Raw genomic sequence first — 22,317 nt, forward strand, 5'->3', positions numbered from 1 at the left:
CCTTTCTTCTTGCGAAGGCTGTATGCTTCCTGGGATTTTGTGAAAGGGTCCCTAGAGAGCTGTTGAATCCCTGGTGGTACTCGTGTACCATCTTGTTGAGCGAGTCCCGCAGGTAATAGGTGTGTCCGCTGGAAGTTGCGGTACTCAGTGGGCACGGCCGACGGAGCTCGTGTCAAGCAGCGGTAGGGCCAGCTGGACGGGGATGCAGTCGTTCTCGCACATGACAGGCCATTCCTGCTTGATCAATTCAAGCACCTTTCCCATCTCACGCTCAGCATTTGTTTCCTGGACTCGATGGGCGGACCGGGGAGGCGGGGCGGCCGCGTTGCGGGCAGCGGGAGGGGGTCGAGGATTCGTTCGGCGGGGAGGGGGGGCATGTCGGTCGCTGCCGTATCCCTCTCCGTAAGGGTCGTACTCGTCATCCTGGCGATCGAGATTGCCGTAACCACCGCCACTACCACCACTACCACCACCGGCGCCGTTGCGGTACGCCTGGCCGTATCTGCTGGCCATGGTCGCTATCGCATCGAGTCGCTGGTCATTCTCGGTCTCACCAACACCGGAGATTGATGGTGTCCGTGTTCCGTGGAGAGTAGAGTGGCTTGGCTGTACACAGTACACAATACAACGACTGAGCTGTCGTTGAACTTTGAGAAGTGAGAAAGGGATGGGAGTTCTGACAGCTTTCGGTTCCTGCTGGTGCAGGTGCTTGAGTCCCCACGAATGCGGGATGTGGGTGATGCGGCAGCTGAAGGACCCACAAATCCTCCCAAAAAACCCCTGGCCAGATCCAGCCGGGCACAACTGACCCCCTGCAGTGGCCGTTCTTTGTTAGAGCATTTCACGACTCAAACGCAGCAAGCAAACGCCAAGCATCTCACTCAGTCTCATCGTCTTCCACCTTGTATCTAGTTAACTATTGCGCACTACTATAGGTAGGAGTCTAGTGTATTTATTTCTTTGGGAGTAGCGGGGAATGAGGGTATTGACCAAACCTGCCAGAACACTCCCCATCGTCAGGCTTGTTAGCACATTTACAGGTCCTTCAACAGCTGCCATGACTCTCCAATTCCCAATCCAGGCTCCAGCTCGTTATGCAGGCGAGACTGAGCCTGTCAAACGGCCAAGGGTGAGTATAAACCCTCCCAGATCATAGTCTCCCAAGATAGAAAATATTCTGATACATTGTCTACTCTAGGAGTTCGCGTGTTTTTCCTATGACAAAGACCACAAGTTCCGTTTGGACGATTCGTCCATGAAGTGGTACTATCCGCCGGAGATAGGCACAAACTTGTCGCATGGTTACGATACGTTTATCAAGCATGACGACTCGGTAGATGAGCACCTCGACAGCCTCCTCAAGACCATAGCGGACCACGAACAGCAAACAGGCGGGCCGATAGATGCACACATCGTCACCTGGAGAGGCATGCTGACCAAGGTAGGAGGATCGGATGCTTCGTTTCTGAGTTTATGGTATAAGAGTGTTGACGCCGGCTAGATCATGGCTACGCCCTATGATGACGAGGGGTGAGGCCACCTGAGGATCTTGTTTAGCAACGACCCCATGCTGAATGTCTTTTGTTTGTTTTAGGTTTGAGATGAATGCTACCCTTTATCGAGTACGTCACAATGTTTCCCACTGACATCCGCCCTGCTAACTGCCCTAGGATTGCATGTAAGGAAGGAACTCAACATGTATCCCTTCAAATTGAGTCTGGGTCACCGGACTAACAATATCGAATCCAAGTTTCATAGAGGAGAATCATGCCTTTAAGGAGAAGAAGCGGCAGATGGAAAGCAACCGGGAAAACAACCGGAAGGGGCACCGGACTCCACCGTCGGTGATGCAATATTGGGGTGAAGTTCATCATTGATGCTGCTCATGAGCTTTACCAGCTAACATTCACCTCAGGATACAAATTCGAAACCCTCAGCACAATACCACGGCCATGGGGCGAGACAACTAGAGACTACATCGAGAACCGAGATAATGAGGTCACCAACAACAAAGAACAGTATTGCTCCGTCGTTCGGACGGGATTTGGCAAATCCATCGTCTGCCTTGGAGGCGAAGTCGACGCAAGTACGTAACTACCTTTCATGCCTTCTAGGATCTCAGAATGCTAACGCTCACAAAGTATGGGATGCGAAACCCGAGACGCCAGGCAAACCTATCAACTGGGTGGAGCTCAAAACCACCGCTGAAATCCACACTCATAACGACCGATTCAAATTCGATCGGAAACTGATGAGATACTGGATCCAGTCTTTCCTTCTCGGCGTGCCTAAGATCATTGTGGGCTACAGGACGCAAGACGGAATACTCAGCGGAGTCGAGGAGTTCAGTACGCTGAGCATGCCGCAGGACGTCCAGCGTAGGAAGACGGCGAAGTGGGACGGCAACGTCTGTATTAAATTTGCCAGCCTTTTTCTTGACTGTAAGACCACCCCCGTTCACACCTTGCACCCTAACAGATACTAACCAACATCTATCTGCAGGGCTCCGCCAGAGCATCAACGACGGGGGCGTGTGGAGGATCAGACGGGAGAACAAGTCGGACCACATCGAACTCTTCAAGGTCGAGGAGGTCGGCCACGGTAGCATCATCACGGACGAGTTCATGAACTGGCGGATAAAGCTGTCGCTCAACAAGGACAAACCACCGGGCTTCGAGCCGTCGGATGCCGCGGACGCCGAACCGTCAATGGCTGAAGAGCCGGTGCCGGAAACTGCAAGCGCGTCTGGGGCGTATTGAGTGAAGATGGTGTATTTGTACTGATAAATGTCACAATGTCGGTCATGCCAGGTTACGATTTCTGGACACGTAAATGAGCGGGATAGGGGCTTTCGAGGGCAGGCAATTCTAGATGTACTTATTCTCAGATTTCCTAATGAAGGCGACACATCACGATCCAGCGCATGCGAAATGGACCCAAGTCTTTCAATTTAAAACGAAAAAGAACGGTGCTCCCATCAAATGCCAACAAACCCAAAGCCATGCCCAACCGTAAAGGGTACAAGTAGCAAAAATACTACAGTATGCGATGCTATGCCCGCCTGCTGAAGCCATAAAAAAAAAAAGAGACAGACGACAACAGAGGCAATGAAAATGAAAATGGAACCAGGAACCCACCCCCTCCCTCCCATCCTCCCTCCCACCGCCCACATTACATCCCATCTGACAGAGGCAGCCCGCCCTCTCCGTCAAGGCTCATTTCGTGTCCCATTCATTCATACAAAACCCATTCATCCATCCAGCACCTCTGTCATGGCCGACAAAGCAGTCCAGAATTCAACAGTCCAAAAACGACAAACCGAGGTTCCTGGAAGCAAACAAACACCCCCACCTCCCACCCTCCTGTCCAACAAACACAGCAACGAACAAACGAACGACTGCTAAGCCCAACATGGCCACAACATGACATCATGGCCCGGTCCATCCATTTCCGGCACTCCTTCCCACCTACCCTACCCTACCCACCCCAGCCCATTTACCACCCACCCCTCCACAACCCCCCCTGCAACCCCAGATAGAAGGAGAAGATCAAGCCCCCGCCACAACCCCCCAACGCGCCCTCAGCCCGTCCGTCCAGCGCGCATACAGCAAATCCGACAGCGCCTTGCAGTGCTCCATGCCCGGGACGGCCGCGCGGCCGGGAAATTTCGCCTCGAGCGCGAGCGCCACCATCCGCTCCCTCTCTTTCTCTCGTTCTCTTTCTCGCTCCCTCTCCCTCTCCCGTTCGCGTTCCCTCTCGGCACCCTTCTCGCGATCGCGCCCCGCCGCGGGGGGCAACCGATTGGCCTCGCTGAACGACGAGGTGGGGGAGGTTGGTTGTGGGAGCATGCTCCCGCGGCGGCGGCGGTGGCTCGCCAGGTGGGGGTTCTCCTGGCTGATGATGAGCTTGGAGGGGCTGCCGGCGGCCGAGGTGGGCGGGGTGCCGGCGAGGGTGGTGGCGGTGGAGGGGCGGGAGGATTTGATGAGCACGGTGCCGTCCTGCGGGGGTTGTGTTTTTGGCGGTTGGTGTTGTTGCTGCGGCGGTGGCTGGGGAAGAAAGGTGTGGCTGAGCTTGGTGTCGTGGGAGACGGTCGAGACCAGGTTGCGGAGCAGGTGGTAGGTGCCTTCGGGGTCGACTGCGTCGATGAGCGCGAAGGCGTCGGAGAGGCGGGCGAGCGCCTCGCGCTTGGAGGAGGCGGCGGTCTGCGCGTGCAGCTCGTCGAGGCAGGGCTCGAGGGCCTTGTTGTAGAGGCGGCGGCCGAGCATGGCTTCTTTGCTGTTTGGCTCTACCGGTGCGTGATAGGTGGGCGGTGGTTGGTTTTCGTTGGCGAACTCGCGAGTGGAGGGGTCGATACTTGTGGGATTGGAGTTTTCTGACGGTACGCGCCGGAAGAGGCGCATGGTAGACCCGGAATTGCCGAAGGACGTGTCGGGCTGCAATGGGCGTTTCGGCCCGAGCGATGGCCGTGGAGATCCGCTGGAGCCCCGGCGACGGATTGAGTCCCGACGGGCGTTCTGGCGCGAGGCTGCAGATGGTTGCCGCCGCATTGTCGACTTCCGGACCGTCCCAGGAGTATTGGGTTGGAGAGGCCCGTCCTTGAGATCCAATTTACGCATGGCATCGTCGACCGAAAAGGCGGACGACGGCTTCCTAGAGCGAACGGTACCCCGTCTTGGTACGATCGATTTCACCGTGTCGAAAACCCACTCGTCCGCTTCGTCCTTCGGGGAGATGCTATGGAGCGTTTCTTGATAGTACACCGGGTGCTTCACATGATCCACCCTAGCGTCGGCCATCCGCTTGCGCTGGATCAGCTCCTGTAGGGCCTCCACCTTGCCGGCCGACCGGATGAAGCGATGCTTCAAGAGTTCCTTGGCCGTTGGTCGGAAATCAGGGTCCTTGACCAGGCATTGGGCGACAAAGTCCTTGAACTCTTTACTGAACTTGCCCTCGAGTCGTGGCGGCGCGTTCTTCGGGATATGGAAAAGGACCTTCATGGGGTGGAGGTTGGCGTGGGGAGGTTCGCCAAGGGCCAGCTCAATGGCCGTGATACCCAGCGACCAAAGGTCGGCTTTGAAGTCGTAACCCGCCTGCTGGATGACTTCCGGGGCCATCCAAAAGGGGGTGCCAACAAAGGTATTCCGTTGCGACTTCATGTAGGTCAGCTGTGCAGCGACGCCGAAGTCGGCCAGCTTGACCTTGCCCGTCTCGGATAGCAGCACATTCGCGGCCTTGATGTCGCGGTGTATCTTTCCCTCCGAATGCAGGTATTCGAGACCCAGCAGCAGTTCGCGGCAGATGATGGCGATCTGTATCTCGTTGAAAATACCCGATTTGAGCTGCGCGGCCGTTAGTCCTAGCCAAGAGAGACCCCAACCCATCACAACCGTCACGACACCACGTACCAGGTCGAGGCAGGATCCGCCGCCGAGGTATTCCATGACAATCCACAACTTGTGTCCGCGCAGGAAGCTGGCTTTGTATTGGGTGACATAGCTGCTGGCGCATGTGCTAAGCACCGAGATCTCTTGCTGAATTTCCTGGATGTCGTCCTCGCTGGACTCGAGGTCGATCTGTGCGACATTGGGGGTCAGTTTCGAGCCAAATTGGGAAATGAAACGACGTTGCACCCACGTGCTTGATGGCGACAGTCTCCCCCGTGGCCTTGTCGATGCCCTTGTACACGACGCCAAAGCTACCACCTGCGCGCGCTCTCAGTTAGCCAATTGCAACAAGATATTGCATGCGCACATGATCGCAACTCACGGCCGAGTTCCTCCAGCACCTGGTAGCGGTTTACTACCCCTTCGTCGGCCATTGTTGACTTTGTTGATGTTGACGAGGACATGCGATGATGTCGCGACTCGAGCATGGCCATGGCGGGATGAGGCGATCGTCGAAGCGAACCTGTGGAGACCGATCGTAACTTGGTAACTAATGGCGGAGCAGACCGGGGAGAGGTCGGTCGGTCGAGACGGCGCAGTTCGCCAATCGTGGGAGGCAATGGTCAACAAAGTCAACGGGTCGACCTCGTGGTGTTGATCCTGGTGCTGGTGGCCGGTAGCCTCGACGTGGAGGAGCGAGGAGTTGGTGATGGGTTCCTGGCTGCGGGCGGGCGCCAAATCGAGTCTCTTACAGGCGTGCCCTGTGCTATTAAAATTGGCCTATACGATCTAGCAGGGTGCATCGGTTGTCCGGGTGCTGGGATGTCGAGCACGGGCCATTGTTTACTTTGGGAATTGGAGATGGGGGAGAGTGGGGAGCTGAGTGCAGGGTTCACCGCTCTCGATTGAGATGGCAGAGGTGAGTGAGAACTACAAATTAACAAAAATGAAGCTATGGGAGGTCTAATTTTTCACAGTGACTCTGGAGGCCGTGTAGGTTACGTGGTTAAGTCATCGGGCTAGATTAAGAACTATGGACTCTTCGAAGTGGAATGGGCAAACATGCTAGCTATGCTGTTCGATGCAGCTGCAGTCGCTTTGGCCAGAGACCGATGGAGACAAGCACGACAAGGAACGCTGCAGCCGCCTTGCTGTCAGCTCGGAGAGCCGCGCGGGCTCCTCCATTGGTCAACTCCCGACGGACGGCACTTTTTTGGCAATCGACCAATGCGATGCACCCCTCTCTCTTGGCCTTGATTGGGGTCGCTTTCGAAGGTGGGGGGTTGGTTTGAGGTGGGGTATGAACCGTGGTTGCCCCTCGCAACTGTTGTTCGGCGGGAAGGAGCTTGGACCTGCTTTCACCAGGCAGCTGGTCCTCTCCCTTGGGCGCTTGCAGCCACCCACCAAGTAAAACGGCCGCCAGCTGTTGACATTCGGTCGCTCGTTGGCCATTGTCTTCATTCATTTTTCTTGAATTCTCACTCCACGAATCGCGTGTGGGGGGAAACCAGGACACCCCTTCGATCACGACGACGACAACAACTCCCGGACTTATCACCAGTGCCGGGTTCTTCCTGGATTTTAAGTCTTTGGGACCTCCTTCATTTCGCCTGTGAGCTTGGATGGCTCCTCGTTGCAACTCCACATTTGCTTGCCGAGCAATTCGAGAGGCTGGTGCCGTCATAACCCGCCCCGTCCTGGACCTTCGTACTTCGTCATTTTTGCGACACATCGACCCAGGATCGAGACAAAGAAGACCGTCCGAACCCGACCACAACAATGGTTCTGACACCGCCACCCTTGCCAATGCGCTTCCCATGCTGGGTGCGCGCAGTCTACTCGTGGGGAGGAGAGGTGAGCTTGTTTTTTGTTGTTTGTTTTGCTACTCCTGACTTTTGCTAACCGCACCCACGTTATAGTCTAAGCGTGATCTCGGCTTTATCGAAGGCGACCTCATTGAGTGTCTCAACGCAGGCGATGGCTCGTGGTGGACTGGGAGGTTGTTTCGTGATAAGAGGGCAGTGGGCGTGTTTCCGTCAAATTTCGTCGAGGTATTGCCGGACACTTTCCGGCCGACTACCAGATCTGTCAGCCCATTGCCTAACGGCAACACGCCCAGCCCCAGGGGTACTCCGCAAAAATCGAGAACCTTTCGCAAGCCCTTCGAGGCATACGCCAAAGCGCCGCACTACACCACGGCCAAGACCCCCGAGACATGGAAGGATGGGATTAAGCCACGCGATGCAGCAGAGGCGTTGAGGGAGGGGGCAGCTCGATCCCGCGACACCTCGAGAAATTCCGTTGACTACTCGAGCATGACTTCTGCTGTCAGTCTCAAGGGCGGCAGATCCCCGGCGCGGGCTCCCACCCATGTTGGGCGAGATGCTTCTCCAGCCAGAGCCCCCAGCCATATCGCGCAGGAGCACTCCCCTTCACGGTCTCCTAGCCACGTCGGCCAAGACTACTCACCTGGGAGGACGCCGAGTTATATTGGACGGGAGCCTTCACCACAGGTCCCGATTCATGCCAACCGGGATCCCTCTCCTGCCCGAGCCCCTAGCTACGTTAACCGGGATCACTCTCCCTCCAAAGCTCCTAGCTACATTAACCGAGACCCTTCTCCTGCCCGGGCTCCCAGTTATGTCAACCGGGATCCTTCTCCTGCTCGGGCTCCCAGCTACGTTACCCGGGACCCCTCTCCCTCCCGGGGTTCTGGCTACGTGAGCCGAGACCCCTCTCCTGCCCGAGGTTCTGGCTATGCTAGCCGCGATCCCTCTCCTCACCGCGCGCCCAGCTATGTCGATCGGGACCCTTCCCCTTCACGAGCTCCTAGTTTTGGCTCCAGGGGACCCTCCCCTGCCCCGTCATACATACCTTACCGGCCCCCACAGGCTCGCCAGCATGCTTACCATCTCAGCTTGGACCAGGTAGAGCCCTACCGGCCTGCCCCATTACAAGGAGGTGATTCCCCTCCTCCTCCGCCGCCTCCGCCGCACCGCTCAAAGTTGGCAAAGCATGGGACCCATGCGTCATACGACGAGGGCTACTACGGGGGCCTGGTAAAGGAACCTGCTGCGCTATCTAGAGAGCACTCCAATGCGTCGTATTACAGGCCGCGGCAGGGTTCAAACGCATCTTATGAGCCCCCGGCTGCGGCCACGGGGTACCATACTCCCAGGATGCCATCGCCGTGTCCCCCCTCACCCGGCGGATTGACTCCGTCTCCGTTGAGAGAGGCGATGGACGACGTGATGGAGCAACTTGATGCTCTAGGGGCTGGTCGAGAGGCCGAATCCCCTGCGCCGCCAGCGGCATTGGACCCCTGGTCCCCCGAGTCTTTTGACATGGTACATCATCTTTCGAGGAAGAAGAGAGACCCGCAACGCCGCCCACAATCCACAGCGGGAATTTTGCTTCCTACAGACGAAGGATACGAAACGTACAGCGGAAGTGCTGAGTCTTCCCAAGAGCCCACTCCTCAAGACACTCATCAACAGCCTCTCCCTCAGCTCAGCAACTATGTCGAACGGATGGAGTCGCGGCTGAAGACTATGCATCAACAAAATTCTAGCATGCTTGATGTGGAGGACGAGCCGCCCCCTCCGCCCCCTAAACGCGGTCATCTGTTCGAACGCCCCAAGTCCTCGGTGGACATAGATGGGCAGCCGGAGCAGAAGCTGCGGAATAAAAAGTCGGCTTACGAGATTAGCCGACAGGTCCTCAACAGGACCTTTACCACCAAGACCAACTCGACAAATAGCTCGTCAGCGACACAAAACACTGATCGTAGTTTGATGAGCGGCGTGTCGGCGGGGGGGATCAGTGCTACGAGCGCCGGGAGCCTCGCAAGGAAGAATCGGAGTAGGGCTCAGAGTGCGCTTGCTATGCGGGATCTCGATGCAGACCGGCCCGGCACGCCGTTCACGGGAGTTACATACCATAGCAGCCATGCATCTGGCGACCCACGGTCCAAGTCCCAAATGGGCCTGCATGAGGACCCCATGGCCTCGGTGGGGGGGCTGGTTTCTCCAAAGCCGAAAAAGCAAAACTTTATCAAGCGCATCCTCGAGTCTGCCAAGACCGGAGTCGCGAGCACCAGGGGGAGCATCGCGACTGCGAGCTCTGCTCAGTCACCCTCAGGCCGATCAACACCCGCTCTTCCCTCTCTCTCTGGGCCCTTGTTTAGCAGACCGGGGCGAGATGCTGGCAGAGAAATGGGGCCCGGCGCTGGCGTGGACTGGGTACAGGTGCGGCGCGATGTCAACCGATCCAACTCGCTGAGCCAGAACGAGCTCTTGGAGAGAAGAGAAAGGTGTCAAATGCTCGACTACCCTGCGTTGGACCCGGTGGAAGAACTATATAGCAGTATCGACGGTGATGAGGGAGCGGACGGGATGCCGGTGGCCGAGCCGGTAAACTACAGCGCCATCAACCTAAGTCAGGTCGACAAAAACTCGCGGTTCCTGGCAAACCTCCCTCCCACCACCACACCTATCACGCTGGCCACGACGTACGTCTGTAGGCCCTACCGTAGTGACGTACAACGGCTGCGCTCCATATTCACCTGGGTGTCGGAAAAGATCGCATGGGAGGAGGACTTTGACGGCCCCATTGACACGCGGCGGGTGATACAAACGAAGCGTGCGTCTGCCGAGGAGTATGCAACTCTGGTCCTAGAGATGTGCGCAGCGGTCGGGTTGACCTGCGAGATCGTCCGCGGATACCTGAAATCTCCGGGAGAAATTTCGGATGTCAACATCATGCCCCGGTCCAACCACTGGTGGAACGCCGTGCTGGTGGATAACGAATGGCGGCTGATGGACTGCTGCCTTGCCAGCCCTTCAAATCCGCGCCGGGTTCTCTATTCGAGCTACAACAGCTCGTCTGCCGACCCCTGGTGGTTCTTAGCGCGCCCCATTGAGCTGTGCTGGACGCATATTCCCGAACACCACGAGCAACAACACATTTGCCCGCCTGTGGCCCACGAGGTTCTCCTTAACCTGCCGTGTGCTTGCCCGCCGTTCTTCAATAACGAGCTGGAGATGATCGACTACAACACCTCGCTCACGCGGATCGAAGACCTCGAGATGGTGCACATCAAGTTCAACGTTCCGGCCGATGTCGAGGTGGCAGCCGAAGTCGAAGTGCGTAGCTACTCGCGTGACGCGGACGGCGACTTCTTCGAATCGGGCGACACAGTCAAGAAGCGGGCGCTCGCGCAGGCGGAGTGGTTCAACGGGACCAAGCGGTATACTATCAAGGCCCTACTCCCGGCTGACGAGGGTACGGGTACGCTCAAGGTGTATGCCGGCAAGCGCGGGCTCATGCACAGCATCAAGGACATCCCGCACCCGCTGGCGTTTGCCCTGCCCATCATCCACACGGGCGAGAACCCGCCTTACGAGTTCGTCACCCGTCACCCGACGCCCCACGCCCAGCGCCACGACATCTACGTCGTCCAGCCCCAGTGCCAGCGGCTCGCGCTGAACAACACCTTTGTATTCGCCATCCGTCAGCACCCCAGCTCTCTAGGGGGCGCGTCGGCGTCGGCCATTTCCCCGATGACGCCCTCGTCCAACCCGGGCAATGCGAGCCCAATCCCGTTCATCAGGCCCAGCTCCGCTATGAGCATGACCAGCTCCGCGGCGGGCTCCAACCCGAGCACCGTCGCTAGCGGTGGGAGCAACTCGTCGTCGTCGAAAAAGCCCGCCAAGCTCGCTATCCAGACCCCCGGTGGGAAGATCCTCCGGCTCATGCGCAAGGAGGAGAGGCGCGGCATCGGCGGTGTCTTGGGCGGTGGGAGGGGCCCGGCGTCCCCCGCAGCGTCGGGGCCGTTGCTGGGTGACGACGATGCTCCTGGTGATGGCGGGGTTTGGGAGACCATCATCAAGTGCTCGGAGCGCGGGGTGTGGCGCGGCCTGGTGCTGGCTGATCGCACGGCGAGGTGGTGCGTTTTTGCGGAGTGGGTTTGTGAGGGCTGAGTTCCCTACATGCCATGCCGTGTTTGCTTGCGCCTGGCCATTTTGAGATGAGATATGTGGTTTGGAAGTATTGGTTGGGGTGGGCGGATTCATCTTTTGATCATGATGACGACGGGAAGATCTGAACTGCGGTGGGATGGATGGAGGGATGGAAGGATTGTTTATATTTTATTTTTATATTCTGTGAGGATATGGCTGGACCTTTCCCTCGGTTTGGTGGAGGGTTTCGGCGCATGTACGGATAGGGATGGATGATTTAATGGGGTTGTGCGTTTGCGTGTTGTTGTTCTGATTCATTAGCCGGGTTGGGTTTGCATATGGGGGCGTTAGTTGTGTTTGGTCCTTGTCTTGGGAGCGAGCGTGTTGTTTGGGCGGGAGCGGATATGAGCGCTGGGGGGTAAAGGGGTCTTTATACAGTAAAGTGTATGAGTACTTTTGCAAAAGCTACCTACCTACCTACTTACCTTATCCAGTCTTATACTGCTTGACTTTTGTGATACCCGCCTAGATGCTAAAATGTACCTACTGTTTTGCTGATGGTGCTGTTGGTGTTGATCGTTGGTGTTCCACTTCACTTCCCGAATGCCGAAGCTGCCCGTCCTCGTCGACTTACCGTGCTCCGCTTTTCCATCTTGAACCACTGACTCCGTTGACGCCATACTTGAATCAGCCCACCACACCACCTGCCTGATCTGTCAATAAATCTGCTTAGGCCGTTTTATATCCTTGATATCTACCTCTTGACTCATTTCCACCTTCATTATTTTCACCCGTCACCACCATCTCTCTTCATCACCCAAACAACCACAGCAACAACAGTCAAACTCACCTATCACCCACTTCACCCCGCACCACTCACCCACACCATCACCCACCATGGCCCAACCATCCCAACCCACCCCCCCGGCCCCCACCATCGAAACCAACGACCTCACCTACACCTTCCAAGACTACTCCACCGGCATCTCCCACATCACTTTATCCCTGCCCTCCCGCTCGCGCACCCTGCTCATCGGCGCCAACGGCGCCGGCAAAACCACCCTGCTGCGCCTGCTCGCGGGCAAGCGGCTCGCGCCCTCGAGCACCATCCGCGTGGGCGGCGTGGACCCGTTCAAGGAGACGGTCGAGGGGGTGACCTACCTCGGGCTGGAGTGGGTGCTGAACGCGATCGTGCGGACGGATATCGGGGTGGGGGAGCTGTTGCGCAGTGTGGGGGGCGATGTGTACGCGCAGAGGAGGGATGAGTTGGTCGCGGTGCTGGATATTGATTTGGAGTGGCGGATGCATGCGGTGTCGGATGGGGAGCGGAGGAGGGTGCAGTTGGCGATGGGGTTGATCAGGCCGTGGAGGGTGTTGTTGCTGGATGAGATTACGGTGGATTTGGATGTGTGGAGCAGGGCGCAGTTTTTGGGGTTTTTGAGGCGGGAGACGGAGACCAGGGAGTGTACGGTCGTGTATGCGACGCATATTTTGGATAATTTGGCCGGGTGGCCGACTCATTTGGTGCATATGCATCTGGGGACGGTGAAGGCGTGGGGGAGGGCGGAGGAGATGTTGAAGGCGGTAGAGGAGAAGGATCCCGAGGAGGGGGATGGGATCGTGGGGATGGTGGGGAATAGCAAGTTGGGGGAGTTGGTGTTGCGGTGGTTGAGGGATGATTTGCGGGAACGGGGCCCCAGGAGCCAGAATAAGCGCGGGCCGGAGGGCTGGTCGTATAGTGTGACGGGTTTGGGGGGGTATGGGTTCGAGCCCAAGGGAGGGAAGGAGGACGCTTGAGATGAATTTGGTGGTTGGCTTTGCCATGCTCAATGGGGATGCGGGTTGGGGTTGGTCTAATATGGGTTGTGAAGGTGGATTCACCAGGCTTAAAGACCGGTTCACTGAAATAGAGGAGCGGTTCAAATGGGTACAAGCTGGTGCAACCTGCGGAATTGGGTCTTTTTACATGGGGGGGCAGGGTGGGTGGTTCAACATGGAAAAGGATGGCTCAACTTGGACGGGAGGAAGGTTTAACATGATACCCGGCGGCATTTAACATGGGTTTACGGCACGGCATGAAGTTTAAAAAACCATCTCGCGGTCCTGCATCAACTGGTAAACAGTCAATGTCAACATGATTGTCCATTGCTCATCATCCGGGTATCTTCATAACCGACCGCTACTGCTTCGTTGCCGCGCCCTCGGCCCTCCCAGCACTCTTCATCGTGCTGCGTATCAACTCAGGGATGCCCGGGAACCCCTTGGATTCTAGGTACGAGAGCACGCCCGACCTATAATCCTGCCACGACAGATTCAGCCCGCCTCTCTTGGCAAGCTGGCCCAGCGAACGCTGCGTCACCGGCCCAGCGTGCCTGGCGCGAAGATCCTCCATCTCGTCCTCTTCCAGCTGCTTGACGTACGCGTCGGAGAGCAAACACAGCAGCGGCGAGTGCGAGAGCCCAAACGCCGTCTCGAGCGACAGGTCCGAGTCGGCCGCGTGGATGTAGGTCCTGAGCGCCGCCTGCGCGGGCTCTGGGATGCGGCACCCCTGGGCGTTGGTGTCGGTGGTCGAAAAGGCGCGGCCGCGCCACAGACAGTTGCAGATGTCCATCAGGAAGCCGTTGAACACCTTGACCTGGAGTGACTCGAGCTTGCTCATCTCCCGCTTGGCCCCGGGTGTCGTGACGACCGCCCATGCGCGCTTGTAGGTGGCGAGGATGCCGCAGAGCCGGGACACGACGGCAAGCGAAGGGCCGAGGAAGAGGATGTAGACGAGCAGCGGGGGCGGGTTGACGATTTCGGCGTAGGGGAGGCGCTTCGTTTTGGAGTAAAGGGTAGTCGCGGCTTCGTAGAAGTCGAGAATGTGGAGGTGAGTGCTAACGGTTGGCGAGGTTTGGGTGAGTGTGAGGGCGAGTTCGTTGACGCGGAAGACAAGAGGGGCCACCGTAGGCCCGGGGAGGAAAACGGGGCGCTTTGTAGCTTCCAAGGTGATAGTCCACCGTTGAAGGAGGAGGGTGTAAAACCTGAGAAGGGATACTTGAGCAGCCGGCGTGTTGTCCAATATCGCATGCTCCAGAACCTGTAGGATTTTGTTGAGCGCTGTTCATGCGTTAGCTTGGGTGTTCCGAAGACGGTAGTGTGAACACATACCTTCGGGCTCCATCATAGGAATATAGCTCAGAGATTCCAAGATGATATCCCGTTTATCAACACCGTTCCAGATGCTCAGAAACTGTACGAAGAAGGTAACAAGGATGGGGGGCAATGCCTGTCGTGGAGTTAGAGTTGGCCAAAACCAAGGCAACTGACCTGGGTGACTGTACAAACCTTGGTGGCAACCGCATAATCATGGACCACTTCAATCATGTCGAGGAGGATCTCCGAGTCGGCATCACCGCTGGCAACATCGCCCAAGCATGCCATCAACCAGTTGCTGATACGGGACGACGCTTCGGCGTTTGGCCGGAGGAGCAAGAACTTTTGGAGAAGCGGATCCGCCAGCACAGCAACAAGCTGGGTGGGCAGCTCAATCTTTTCGAGCCTCTTGGCAAAGGATTCGGCATTGTCAATCTCTTCCAGGGTAACGGAGCTCTAAAGGTGGTCAGACCCAGGATAGTTATCTGATACAACGACGGACAGGCCTACCTCTTGGACGTGCATGGTACGGACAGACGGAATCAAGACTTTCGCCCCTTGTAACCGCCGACCAAGCAAGTGGTTTACAGTGAAACCGTTTTTGATGCCTCCTTCATCTTGGCGCTCCGACTGTCGGTGCTGTATCTCGTCGAGTCTCGTCCGCCATTGCGCGTCAGGGTGCTGCTATGGGTCAGCGGTGGATTCGGTTGGAGGCACACGGGAGAGGGATACTTTGAAGGATGCCGCTCGGCCCTTTGTGATGTCTCCCACAATAATTTCCGGGTAGTAGTTCTTGAATACCCGCAAAAGGCCGGTCAAGTTGTGGTCGCCGCCCGTTTGGCGGGACAAGTTGAGTCTGCAGTCGGTTCGTCATCAACGCCATCCACTCTGCAGCCCTTGCGATGCCTGTACTTACATTTCCTGAATGCGGAATGGCCTCACATGTTTCCGCCTCGTCACTAGGGCAAGAATATGACATAACTGGGGCCTGTCGAAACGGTAAGTGTCGTCCAAGTAACAAGTTGCCTGGTCTTTCTTACCTGATGGCAGCGGTATCCAGCAGATTAAACAATACACCATAAGATTGTGACAGGATGTTCGGGTTCTCCAGCAGGTGATAAACCATCACAAGCCATCGGAGCAACAGAGCCTGGAGCGGCAGGGTGGGTTTGAGTTGGCCGTGCCCCAACGCCCCGACACAACGCAAGACGACCTCATCGCTAACCTTCCCCGACGGGTACAGGTTCCGGACAATAGCGCCGAGACTGGCTTGGTCGAGGTGGTTTCGGATGGTCAAGAGGTCAACAAGACGGGCGAGTTCATCGGGGAGGACTCCCCTATCGTAAAGCAGCGAGGTTGCGGTCTCGACGGTCGACTTGATGCTTGTCCCTCGGCGCTTTGCTGGCACTTTTGAGGCTACCCGGGTGTCAGCAATCTTGTGTGTCCCCTTCTCGATTTCTCTCTTTTTCTTTTTCTTCACTTCATTTTTTTCTTTTTTTTCTTTCCAGGCGCAATTATGAGATGGCATGCTTACCCTCTTCGAGATCCTCAATGAGGCCGCTGAGGTCGTCGCCGCCCGCAATTGACATTGTGGTGAATTCGGTATTCGTATTGAGCCCGGATCTACAATTGATTCAACGCTAATAATCAATCATCCCTCACAATAATGCCTCCATTTCTGATGGTTTAGAGTTCCCTGGTTGTAAAATGGGTATCGTGTAATTAACAAGTCGGACGCGTTGTGAGTGGAACGCGCTTGTGCTGGTATTCTACGTAGATGCGTAATTTACGAATACATCGCCAGTCAATACGAGGATTACGGAGTTGTGGGTATTTCTGCCAATACCCATCCACAGCAGTATTCTAATTGATGATCGCTTGATCTTCATCATCTCTTGTTGCTATATATTTTCTTTCCTTCTCTTTTCTTTTGCTACTACCCCCCATCCGCGTTCTAATTTGGGATTGCCTGGTGCATGCAAAGGGTGTTTTGTGCTTTTCTACCTGGGATTCCAAACCCAGGGCAGGCGCTGACCGGTTCAAGGCAGCGACCACCACCGGATTTCCTTTTTCCATTTTCCCATCCTCCTCTCGGTTTCCCGCCCATTGTCCTTCTGTGCCTGTTCCTGGGCCTCAACTTTACACCACCACAATAATCCCGGCTCCTGACATGTAACCATACTTTAACCTAACCTCTCTTCGGGTTCACGGTTGGCTTTCCTTCCTCCGTCCGCCTGTAACAGACCTGGTACCACCTCGGCCGCACGTGCTGTCCCTCAACGCACGTTGTTCATGCTGCGCACCAACATTGGCGACACAATTGGACAATGTCAGCCTCGAGAGCCGCAATACTCGGATTATCAGGTCATTCTGCCCTCCCAGGATGACAATTGACATCCATACCAGACGTACCCTTGATGCCTTGTGCGACGAAGTACGCTGCCATGGCCACAACACGGCATCGCTTTCGCCTTCAACCAAGACTCGAAGCGAACGAGTTCTGTTTGTGTTACCACTCCATCTGCGCCCGGCCCGTTTGGTCATCATTCAACGGCGGCTGCGCGTGCCGCTCGAGGAATCGGGCGAGTGGCGCCCCCATTTCCAAGATTCCTCCCACATTTACCTCAACAACCAAGGGCGATGTTGCCAACTCGACAACGCTTGTTTGTCGTGCATGGGACGACCGTGTGATGACTAGGCGGCATTGCGCACCCCAACACAATATCCGCGCGCTCTTCTTGTACCACCCCAGTTCTTTTTCAGGCACACACCACGGCTATAGCCTGGTCCCTGTGAGCCAATGACGCCGGCAGTCAAGGCAGCACCATTCATGGGGTGTCAAATCCCCATTGCCTTGCCCCCTTTCTATGAGGCGCCCAAGTCGAACCGTGGCCGCTGCCTTGCTTCAAACCACGTTGTTGAAACACGCATTTTACCTGGCCGCCTGCAAGCCTCGAGCTCTCTCCTTTATGTTTCCAAGTGCGGCATCTCGAGGCCACCGCAGAGCCCCGGCATTGGCTTACGGAAGCCTGACAGAGCCGGGATAGCAATGCTGACTTGTATCTTACCCTTCGTCCCTGCGGTTCCGTTCCTATTCCACTACCCGCGTCTAAAGAGTCTGGTTCGGGGTAAATGAGAAACAACCGCCATCCGCACCGCAGGGAGTGGCAACCAACCTGCCTTGCTGTGGTGCGCCATTGCTCTCTTCCTCTCTTCCCGCTGCCGGCACGGCTGCTTTCTGGTTCTGGTGCACCCCCAGCTCCCCTGCCGCTCCTATTGGCCCCTGGGCCGGATCTCCTGGAAGGGGAATCGAATCCTTCCGCACCTTGCTTAGCTACATCAGATCGCTCTCCGTTGGGTCCATGAGAGCTGAGCTCGGACAGCCATAAACACCAACAAGGGTTCCGGCCACTTGGTTCTTGTTACGCTGCGGTTGTGTGTTTCGCCCCGGGGGTACTCGGTCGAGGCTGGGAAGCCTGACCACTCGCGTCTCGTATCATCCGTCGCCACTCAGACGGTGCCACTCAAACGGTGTGTGCAGCACCGCATGGTTTCGACTGCTCCTCAAGTCACCATTCGCTCCACCAAGGGGCGCCAGTAAGTGGGCGGAGCGACCCTTAATCATCCCGGCCCTCACTGACCAGATGGACTAGGTCGCCTGATGCCTTGTGTATTTATCTGGCCTTCATACCACGAAAACTGGCGTAAAACACATTGTCTCGCTGTCTGCGCAACCGCCTACCGCCTTCGCAATGGAGCTCACAAGAAGGCGAGGAGTGGTGTCCCTCCAAGACTCTCAGTCATGCATTCCGCTCTCGGATCACCTCAAGGACGGCGACATCATACTGCTACTAACGCCCGGGATCGCGCCAGACGTAAATCCCTCGCCTAGTGACCTCGATAACCCCCCTAGCGATCCCTTCGAGCCCCTTGGGAAGGCCCTGGCCAAGCACCACCCATGGGTCCGCCATGTCCCGTATCTGCCACGCAACGGAATCACCGGTACTCATGTCGTGCACATCAGGCTAGCCGCCGCCGTCATTTTTGTTATTTCGGGCCCTCCGCGTCACGGACAACCCTCGCAACTAGCTCTGGCCGAAATCACCAAAGCCCTCTGCGAGACCCGACCTCAAATCATCCTAACTTGCTGCAACTTGCAAGAATTGGGGCCTCTCGAACAGTCCTTCCCTACCATATTAGAGGTACCTGGCTTTGCTCCGCCAGACTTGGAGGCCGCTGCCGATGTTCTCTTCGAACCGAGAAAACCGAGCCCAAAGGCATCGAAGGTACAAAACATCACCATACCCCCAAAAGCTTGGGCTGTCGAGGTATGGGACGACGACCGCGAGCTATCTGATATTCTGGACCTGTGGTGTCAGTGTTTCCCGGAGACCTTCCATCTTGACCCTTATCGATTCCGGTCATTACTTCGCCGAGACGGTTATGCGATGCATTACGTCGTCCGGAAACCCGGCGCTGCCCAAATCCTGGGCTTCTGCGCAACCTACACGACCTACGCCGACAGTGGCGGCGAGCGTTTGCTGGGGTCCCTGGCAGCTCTTCTCGTTCACCCGTCATATCGCCAACAGGGGATCGGCTTGAGTCTGCACACGCACGCCCGGCGCCAACTTACAAAGATACGCGGTGTTTGCCGCCTTCAGCTCGGGAGCACTTTTCCTCGGCTTCTTTACGGTCTCCCAGTGACTCACCGTATGAGGATTGGTTTCTGGAACTCGCGGGTGGCCGATAAAACCGCTCTCCTCAAACTCGGGCTCTGGGCAACCAGTGTGCGACTGGGTTTCTCAAGTTCAAGGATTGGTGACAACTGGTTTGATGTATCCCATCTTTCTTTCGTCCCCTGCGAATTTGCAGAGTTTGACATGGTGCTGGAATTTGTCGAGAAGGAATCGATGAAAAAAGACACCATGGGCTGGTACGACCAATATGCGAAGCTGGCCAACACAATGAACATCCAGGATATTGTTCTGGGACTCGAAGGGGGCACCATCATCGCCGCGGCATTGACTTATGTCAAGAATACCGGGAGCCCGGCGGCAGACGATCTTCCATGGGCCAGTACCATCGCCGACGACGTCGGGGGTGTTACATGTGTTTGTGTCAGCGGTATGCCAGCCCATTTTTACTACTCCTTGGAATTTTAGAATGCCAACTAACGGGCGTCCTCAGATGATGTGCCGAATAGTTCAAACAAGCGAGATGCGGTTATGATTAGGCTTCTCGATAGCTGCATTCGCCTCCTCGCAGATCAAGGGATGAACAGGCTACTTATTGACGCGGTCATAGGGGGAGATGAAGGATTCCAATCCATGGGTGAGTACTTCACCAAGCATGGTCAATACTTGGACGCCACTGACTCGATATTAGGCTTCCAAAAATGGGCGAGATACAGGGACGTGTGGCAGGATGTTTAAAATCACGCGATGTCGCCCTTCCGGCACGGTCAAGGGCAAAATGAGACGAGGACGCACCTACAGTTGGAGCGCTTGGCTCGGCTTAACTCAAGGCAGCCTGCATTAAGGGTAGAATGGCAAGTCTGAAAACGTCGACTGCATAACTTCATCGGTGCCCAACTGGCCGCCAACTACCGAGCCGAGACACGGCCCGAGAAGGCATGGGAGCCGACCGTCACACTCGGCAAGCAATCCCTAGTTTTCAATGGAACAGGTTACAACCGGTTACACAAGCAGATGTTCTTACCCTGCCAACGTGTGCCATTTCAAAAGAAAAAAAAAGAAAGGAGGATATAAAACCGAGTGGCATGGCATCATATTTCGGCGCGGCCAGCCTAACGACATCAGTCGTTCGGTGTCCGAGACTCCACCAGGCTTCAGTTTTGCCCCGAAAAAGACAATGAAAGAAGTAACCACGTGCTCATCGGATTCTGGTGGCCGCTGGGAGCGCCTGGGCGGTCAAACCCCCGCTTCCAATCGTTGTTGCCATGGAGCTCCTTGGCTCCTTTGTGAAACATACGTATGTATGTACAGTCCGGCGTGAGCCGCATGACCCGGCCGTTTACGCCACGGCCCTTCCCAACCATGGCATCGTTATACCAACGAATCCCGTCATTGTCGCCTTGAAGGGCTCTCATCCGCCCGCTCACTGACGACGGGGTTAGCGGCGAACCAAGAACCCAAGACTCTCCCAACACACGGCCCATGTGCCCTCGACATCTCGGCGATCGGCTCCTAGGACGGTGAGGCCTTCTTGATCCGTTCAAGATATCCAGGCCGGACGGAGCCTTAATCAATGTCTTGTATATTCGTCCCCTTGGGGAAGTGTTAAAGGGCTTATTGGGTAAAACCCTCCTCGGCACCTCTCGTCCGAGCAACCGAGTAAAAGTCAGAGACTTTTGGCCTAGTCTTCCTCGGTCTCGAGTTTATTATCAAAAGGCCACGGAAATCTCAAATGGCCCGCCGCCATTTCAGCGGCATGGTTCGAAATCCCAGAGCCGTACTGATTCATGGTGATTCATGGCGTTTCGGGTCTGAGAATCCCTTTCCTCACACCATGCAATATGACACGGCCCGATACTAGTTGATTCATTCCTCTGTCGGCGTCGGGTTCTCGGCCCTGACCCTAGGCTAGCACCGGGCTACACAGGCGTATGGGGCGATTTTCGGCTGTGTAACCACCGGCTCTGTGGTCACACGTCAGTCCAGTTCATATGCTGACACGAGCCAAGCTCGCGGCACCATGTATTCCTCGATTAGAGAAGGTTGCCTCTTCCGAAATACGGGATACTGCGAAACCACACTCTTCCATCTCCTCATCCCTTCCTCTCCAACCACGTCCAGTACAGTTATACCGCTGACATTACAAGGCGTTGCCCACGCTCACGCGCCCACTGGACCCCTTCCCCCCCCGCCCCGGCGGCACAGCAAACTGCCGCCCAACAACCCTTTCCCACATGCAGTCAGACGAGAAGGATCCAACCTGCGTCCGATCCCGCACGGCTTTGCACCTGCAACATCCCGATTCGGCAGTGACATCTCTCATCAGCAGGCCAACGATGCATGTGTGCACGCACCTGCGTATGTTCACTACAGTACACCATATCCATCTGACCATACCGCACGGACTCTCGGTTTGCGGGTGTCTCGCTGCATGGGCGCGGCGCTGGCTGGCCCGCCGCTGCAGGGGAGACTGAGACCGGCAGGCCCGCCGAGAGTGGTCTCTTGGTTGTCGCGGGGTGGCCCTCCGAGTTCCGGTTTTCCTTGTTGTATGGAAGCGAGGAGCCTTGTTTATTTATAAACTTTCCTGGCCCCCACCAACAGCGAGAACATTGGGGTCGATCGCAAACATCCCCACTGCTGAGCACATCTACTTGTACATACGTAATCTGGCTCACGCAAAAATGTGCGGGATCGCCTGTGGTGCGGGTAGCGGCAGGTCCTGGCTCCGTATCCTGTCTGTATGGGATCGAAGATGGGGAGATTCTTTTCTCGATCGGTCCTCACCGTGCACGGTTCTTGCTTGGGAGAAAGCTGGTTCACGCTGTGTAACGGCAGGCAAACCCTGATGGCAGTTGTAGACTGGTGCTACTGCTACCACACCGTCAATGGTTCCGGCGTTTTTCTCCCCATGCTGTACTCTTTGAGAGGCCTGCGTATGCTGTGGAACAAAACATTCGGGCCATTATTGTTTGTTTTTCTGGTCCTGGTGGTACGTGAGCGGATACTACTCGTCCGCGGCCTGGTCGAGTGCGTCCTGCCCTTCTTGGCTATGTGTGTACTCTTCTTATCACCTGTTTGGCCAACAATTGTTGGGGGGGCGTATATCCCTCACAGGCCCCCCATTCTGGATACAAATTTCAACTT

The 22,317-nt window shown here is 56.4% G+C and overlaps 7 protein-coding genes across 7 annotated transcripts in view; 4 read left to right on the forward strand and 3 right to left on the reverse strand.

Annotated features, from left to right (window-relative positions):
* The window catches only part of CHGG_07170 (uncharacterized protein), a gene marked incomplete at both ends in the record, with an annotated part of 3,890 nt that extends 3,377 nt beyond the window's left edge, over positions 1–513 (reverse strand). The window contains one exon of the mRNA XM_001224825.1: positions 156–513. Coding sequence (XP_001224826.1) covers positions 156–513 — 358 coding nt within the window. The remainder of the gene's footprint in view (positions 1–155) is intronic.
* Positions 514–1,057: 544 nt separating this feature from the next.
* On the forward strand, positions 1,058–2,759 carry CHGG_07171 (uncharacterized protein; the record flags this gene model as incomplete). The annotated part of the gene is made up of 6 exons (XM_001224826.1): positions 1,058–1,129; positions 1,199–1,476; positions 1,595–1,622; positions 1,900–2,086; positions 2,142–2,441; positions 2,503–2,759. The coding sequence occupies 6 exons, from the start codon at positions 1,058–1,060 to the stop codon at positions 2,757–2,759; spliced, it is 1,122 nt and encodes a 373-aa protein (XP_001224827.1).
* A 789-nt stretch (positions 2,760–3,548) lies between these two features.
* Positions 3,549–5,818, reverse strand: CHGG_07172 (uncharacterized protein; the record flags this gene model as incomplete). Its single annotated transcript, XM_001224827.1, has 3 exons — positions 3,549–5,339; positions 5,406–5,695; positions 5,767–5,818. The coding sequence occupies 3 exons, from the start codon at positions 5,816–5,818 to the stop codon at positions 3,549–3,551; spliced, it is 2,133 nt and encodes a 710-aa protein (XP_001224828.1).
* Positions 5,819–7,163: 1,345 nt separating this feature from the next.
* CHGG_07173 (uncharacterized protein) lies at positions 7,164–11,365 on the forward strand (the record flags this gene model as incomplete). The annotated part of the gene is made up of 3 exons (XM_001224828.1): positions 7,164–7,238; positions 7,304–9,843; positions 9,907–11,365. The coding sequence occupies 3 exons, from the start codon at positions 7,164–7,166 to the stop codon at positions 11,363–11,365; spliced, it is 4,074 nt and encodes a 1,357-aa protein (XP_001224829.1).
* An 876-nt stretch (positions 11,366–12,241) lies between these two features.
* CHGG_07174 (uncharacterized protein) lies at positions 12,242–13,141 on the forward strand (the record flags this gene model as incomplete). The annotated part of the gene is made up of 1 exon (XM_001224829.1): positions 12,242–13,141. One exon carries the CDS (start codon positions 12,242–12,244, stop codon positions 13,139–13,141), a length of 900 nt encoding a protein of 299 aa, XP_001224830.1.
* Positions 13,142–13,523: 382 nt separating this feature from the next.
* On the reverse strand, positions 13,524–16,068 carry CHGG_07175 (uncharacterized protein; the record flags this gene model as incomplete). The annotated part of the gene is made up of 7 exons (XM_001224830.1): positions 13,524–14,443; positions 14,495–14,576; positions 14,654–14,935; positions 14,990–15,134; positions 15,396–15,467; positions 15,520–15,958; positions 16,014–16,068. 7 exons carry the CDS (start codon positions 16,066–16,068, stop codon positions 13,524–13,526), a joined length of 1,995 nt encoding a protein of 664 aa, XP_001224831.1.
* A 2,163-nt stretch (positions 16,069–18,231) lies between these two features.
* CHGG_07176 (uncharacterized protein) lies at positions 18,232–19,670 on the forward strand (the record flags this gene model as incomplete). Its single annotated transcript, XM_001224831.1, has 2 exons — positions 18,232–19,579; positions 19,642–19,670. 2 exons carry the CDS (start codon positions 18,232–18,234, stop codon positions 19,668–19,670), a joined length of 1,377 nt encoding a protein of 458 aa, XP_001224832.1.
* Between the last annotated feature and the right edge of the window lie 2,647 nt (positions 19,671–22,317).

This window comes from Chaetomium globosum, genomic scaffold, assembly GCF_000143365.1.
Source record: "Chaetomium globosum CBS 148.51 scaffold_5 genomic scaffold, whole genome shotgun sequence".
Taxonomy (NCBI): Eukaryota; Fungi; Ascomycota; class Sordariomycetes; order Sordariales; family Chaetomiaceae; genus Chaetomium; species Chaetomium globosum.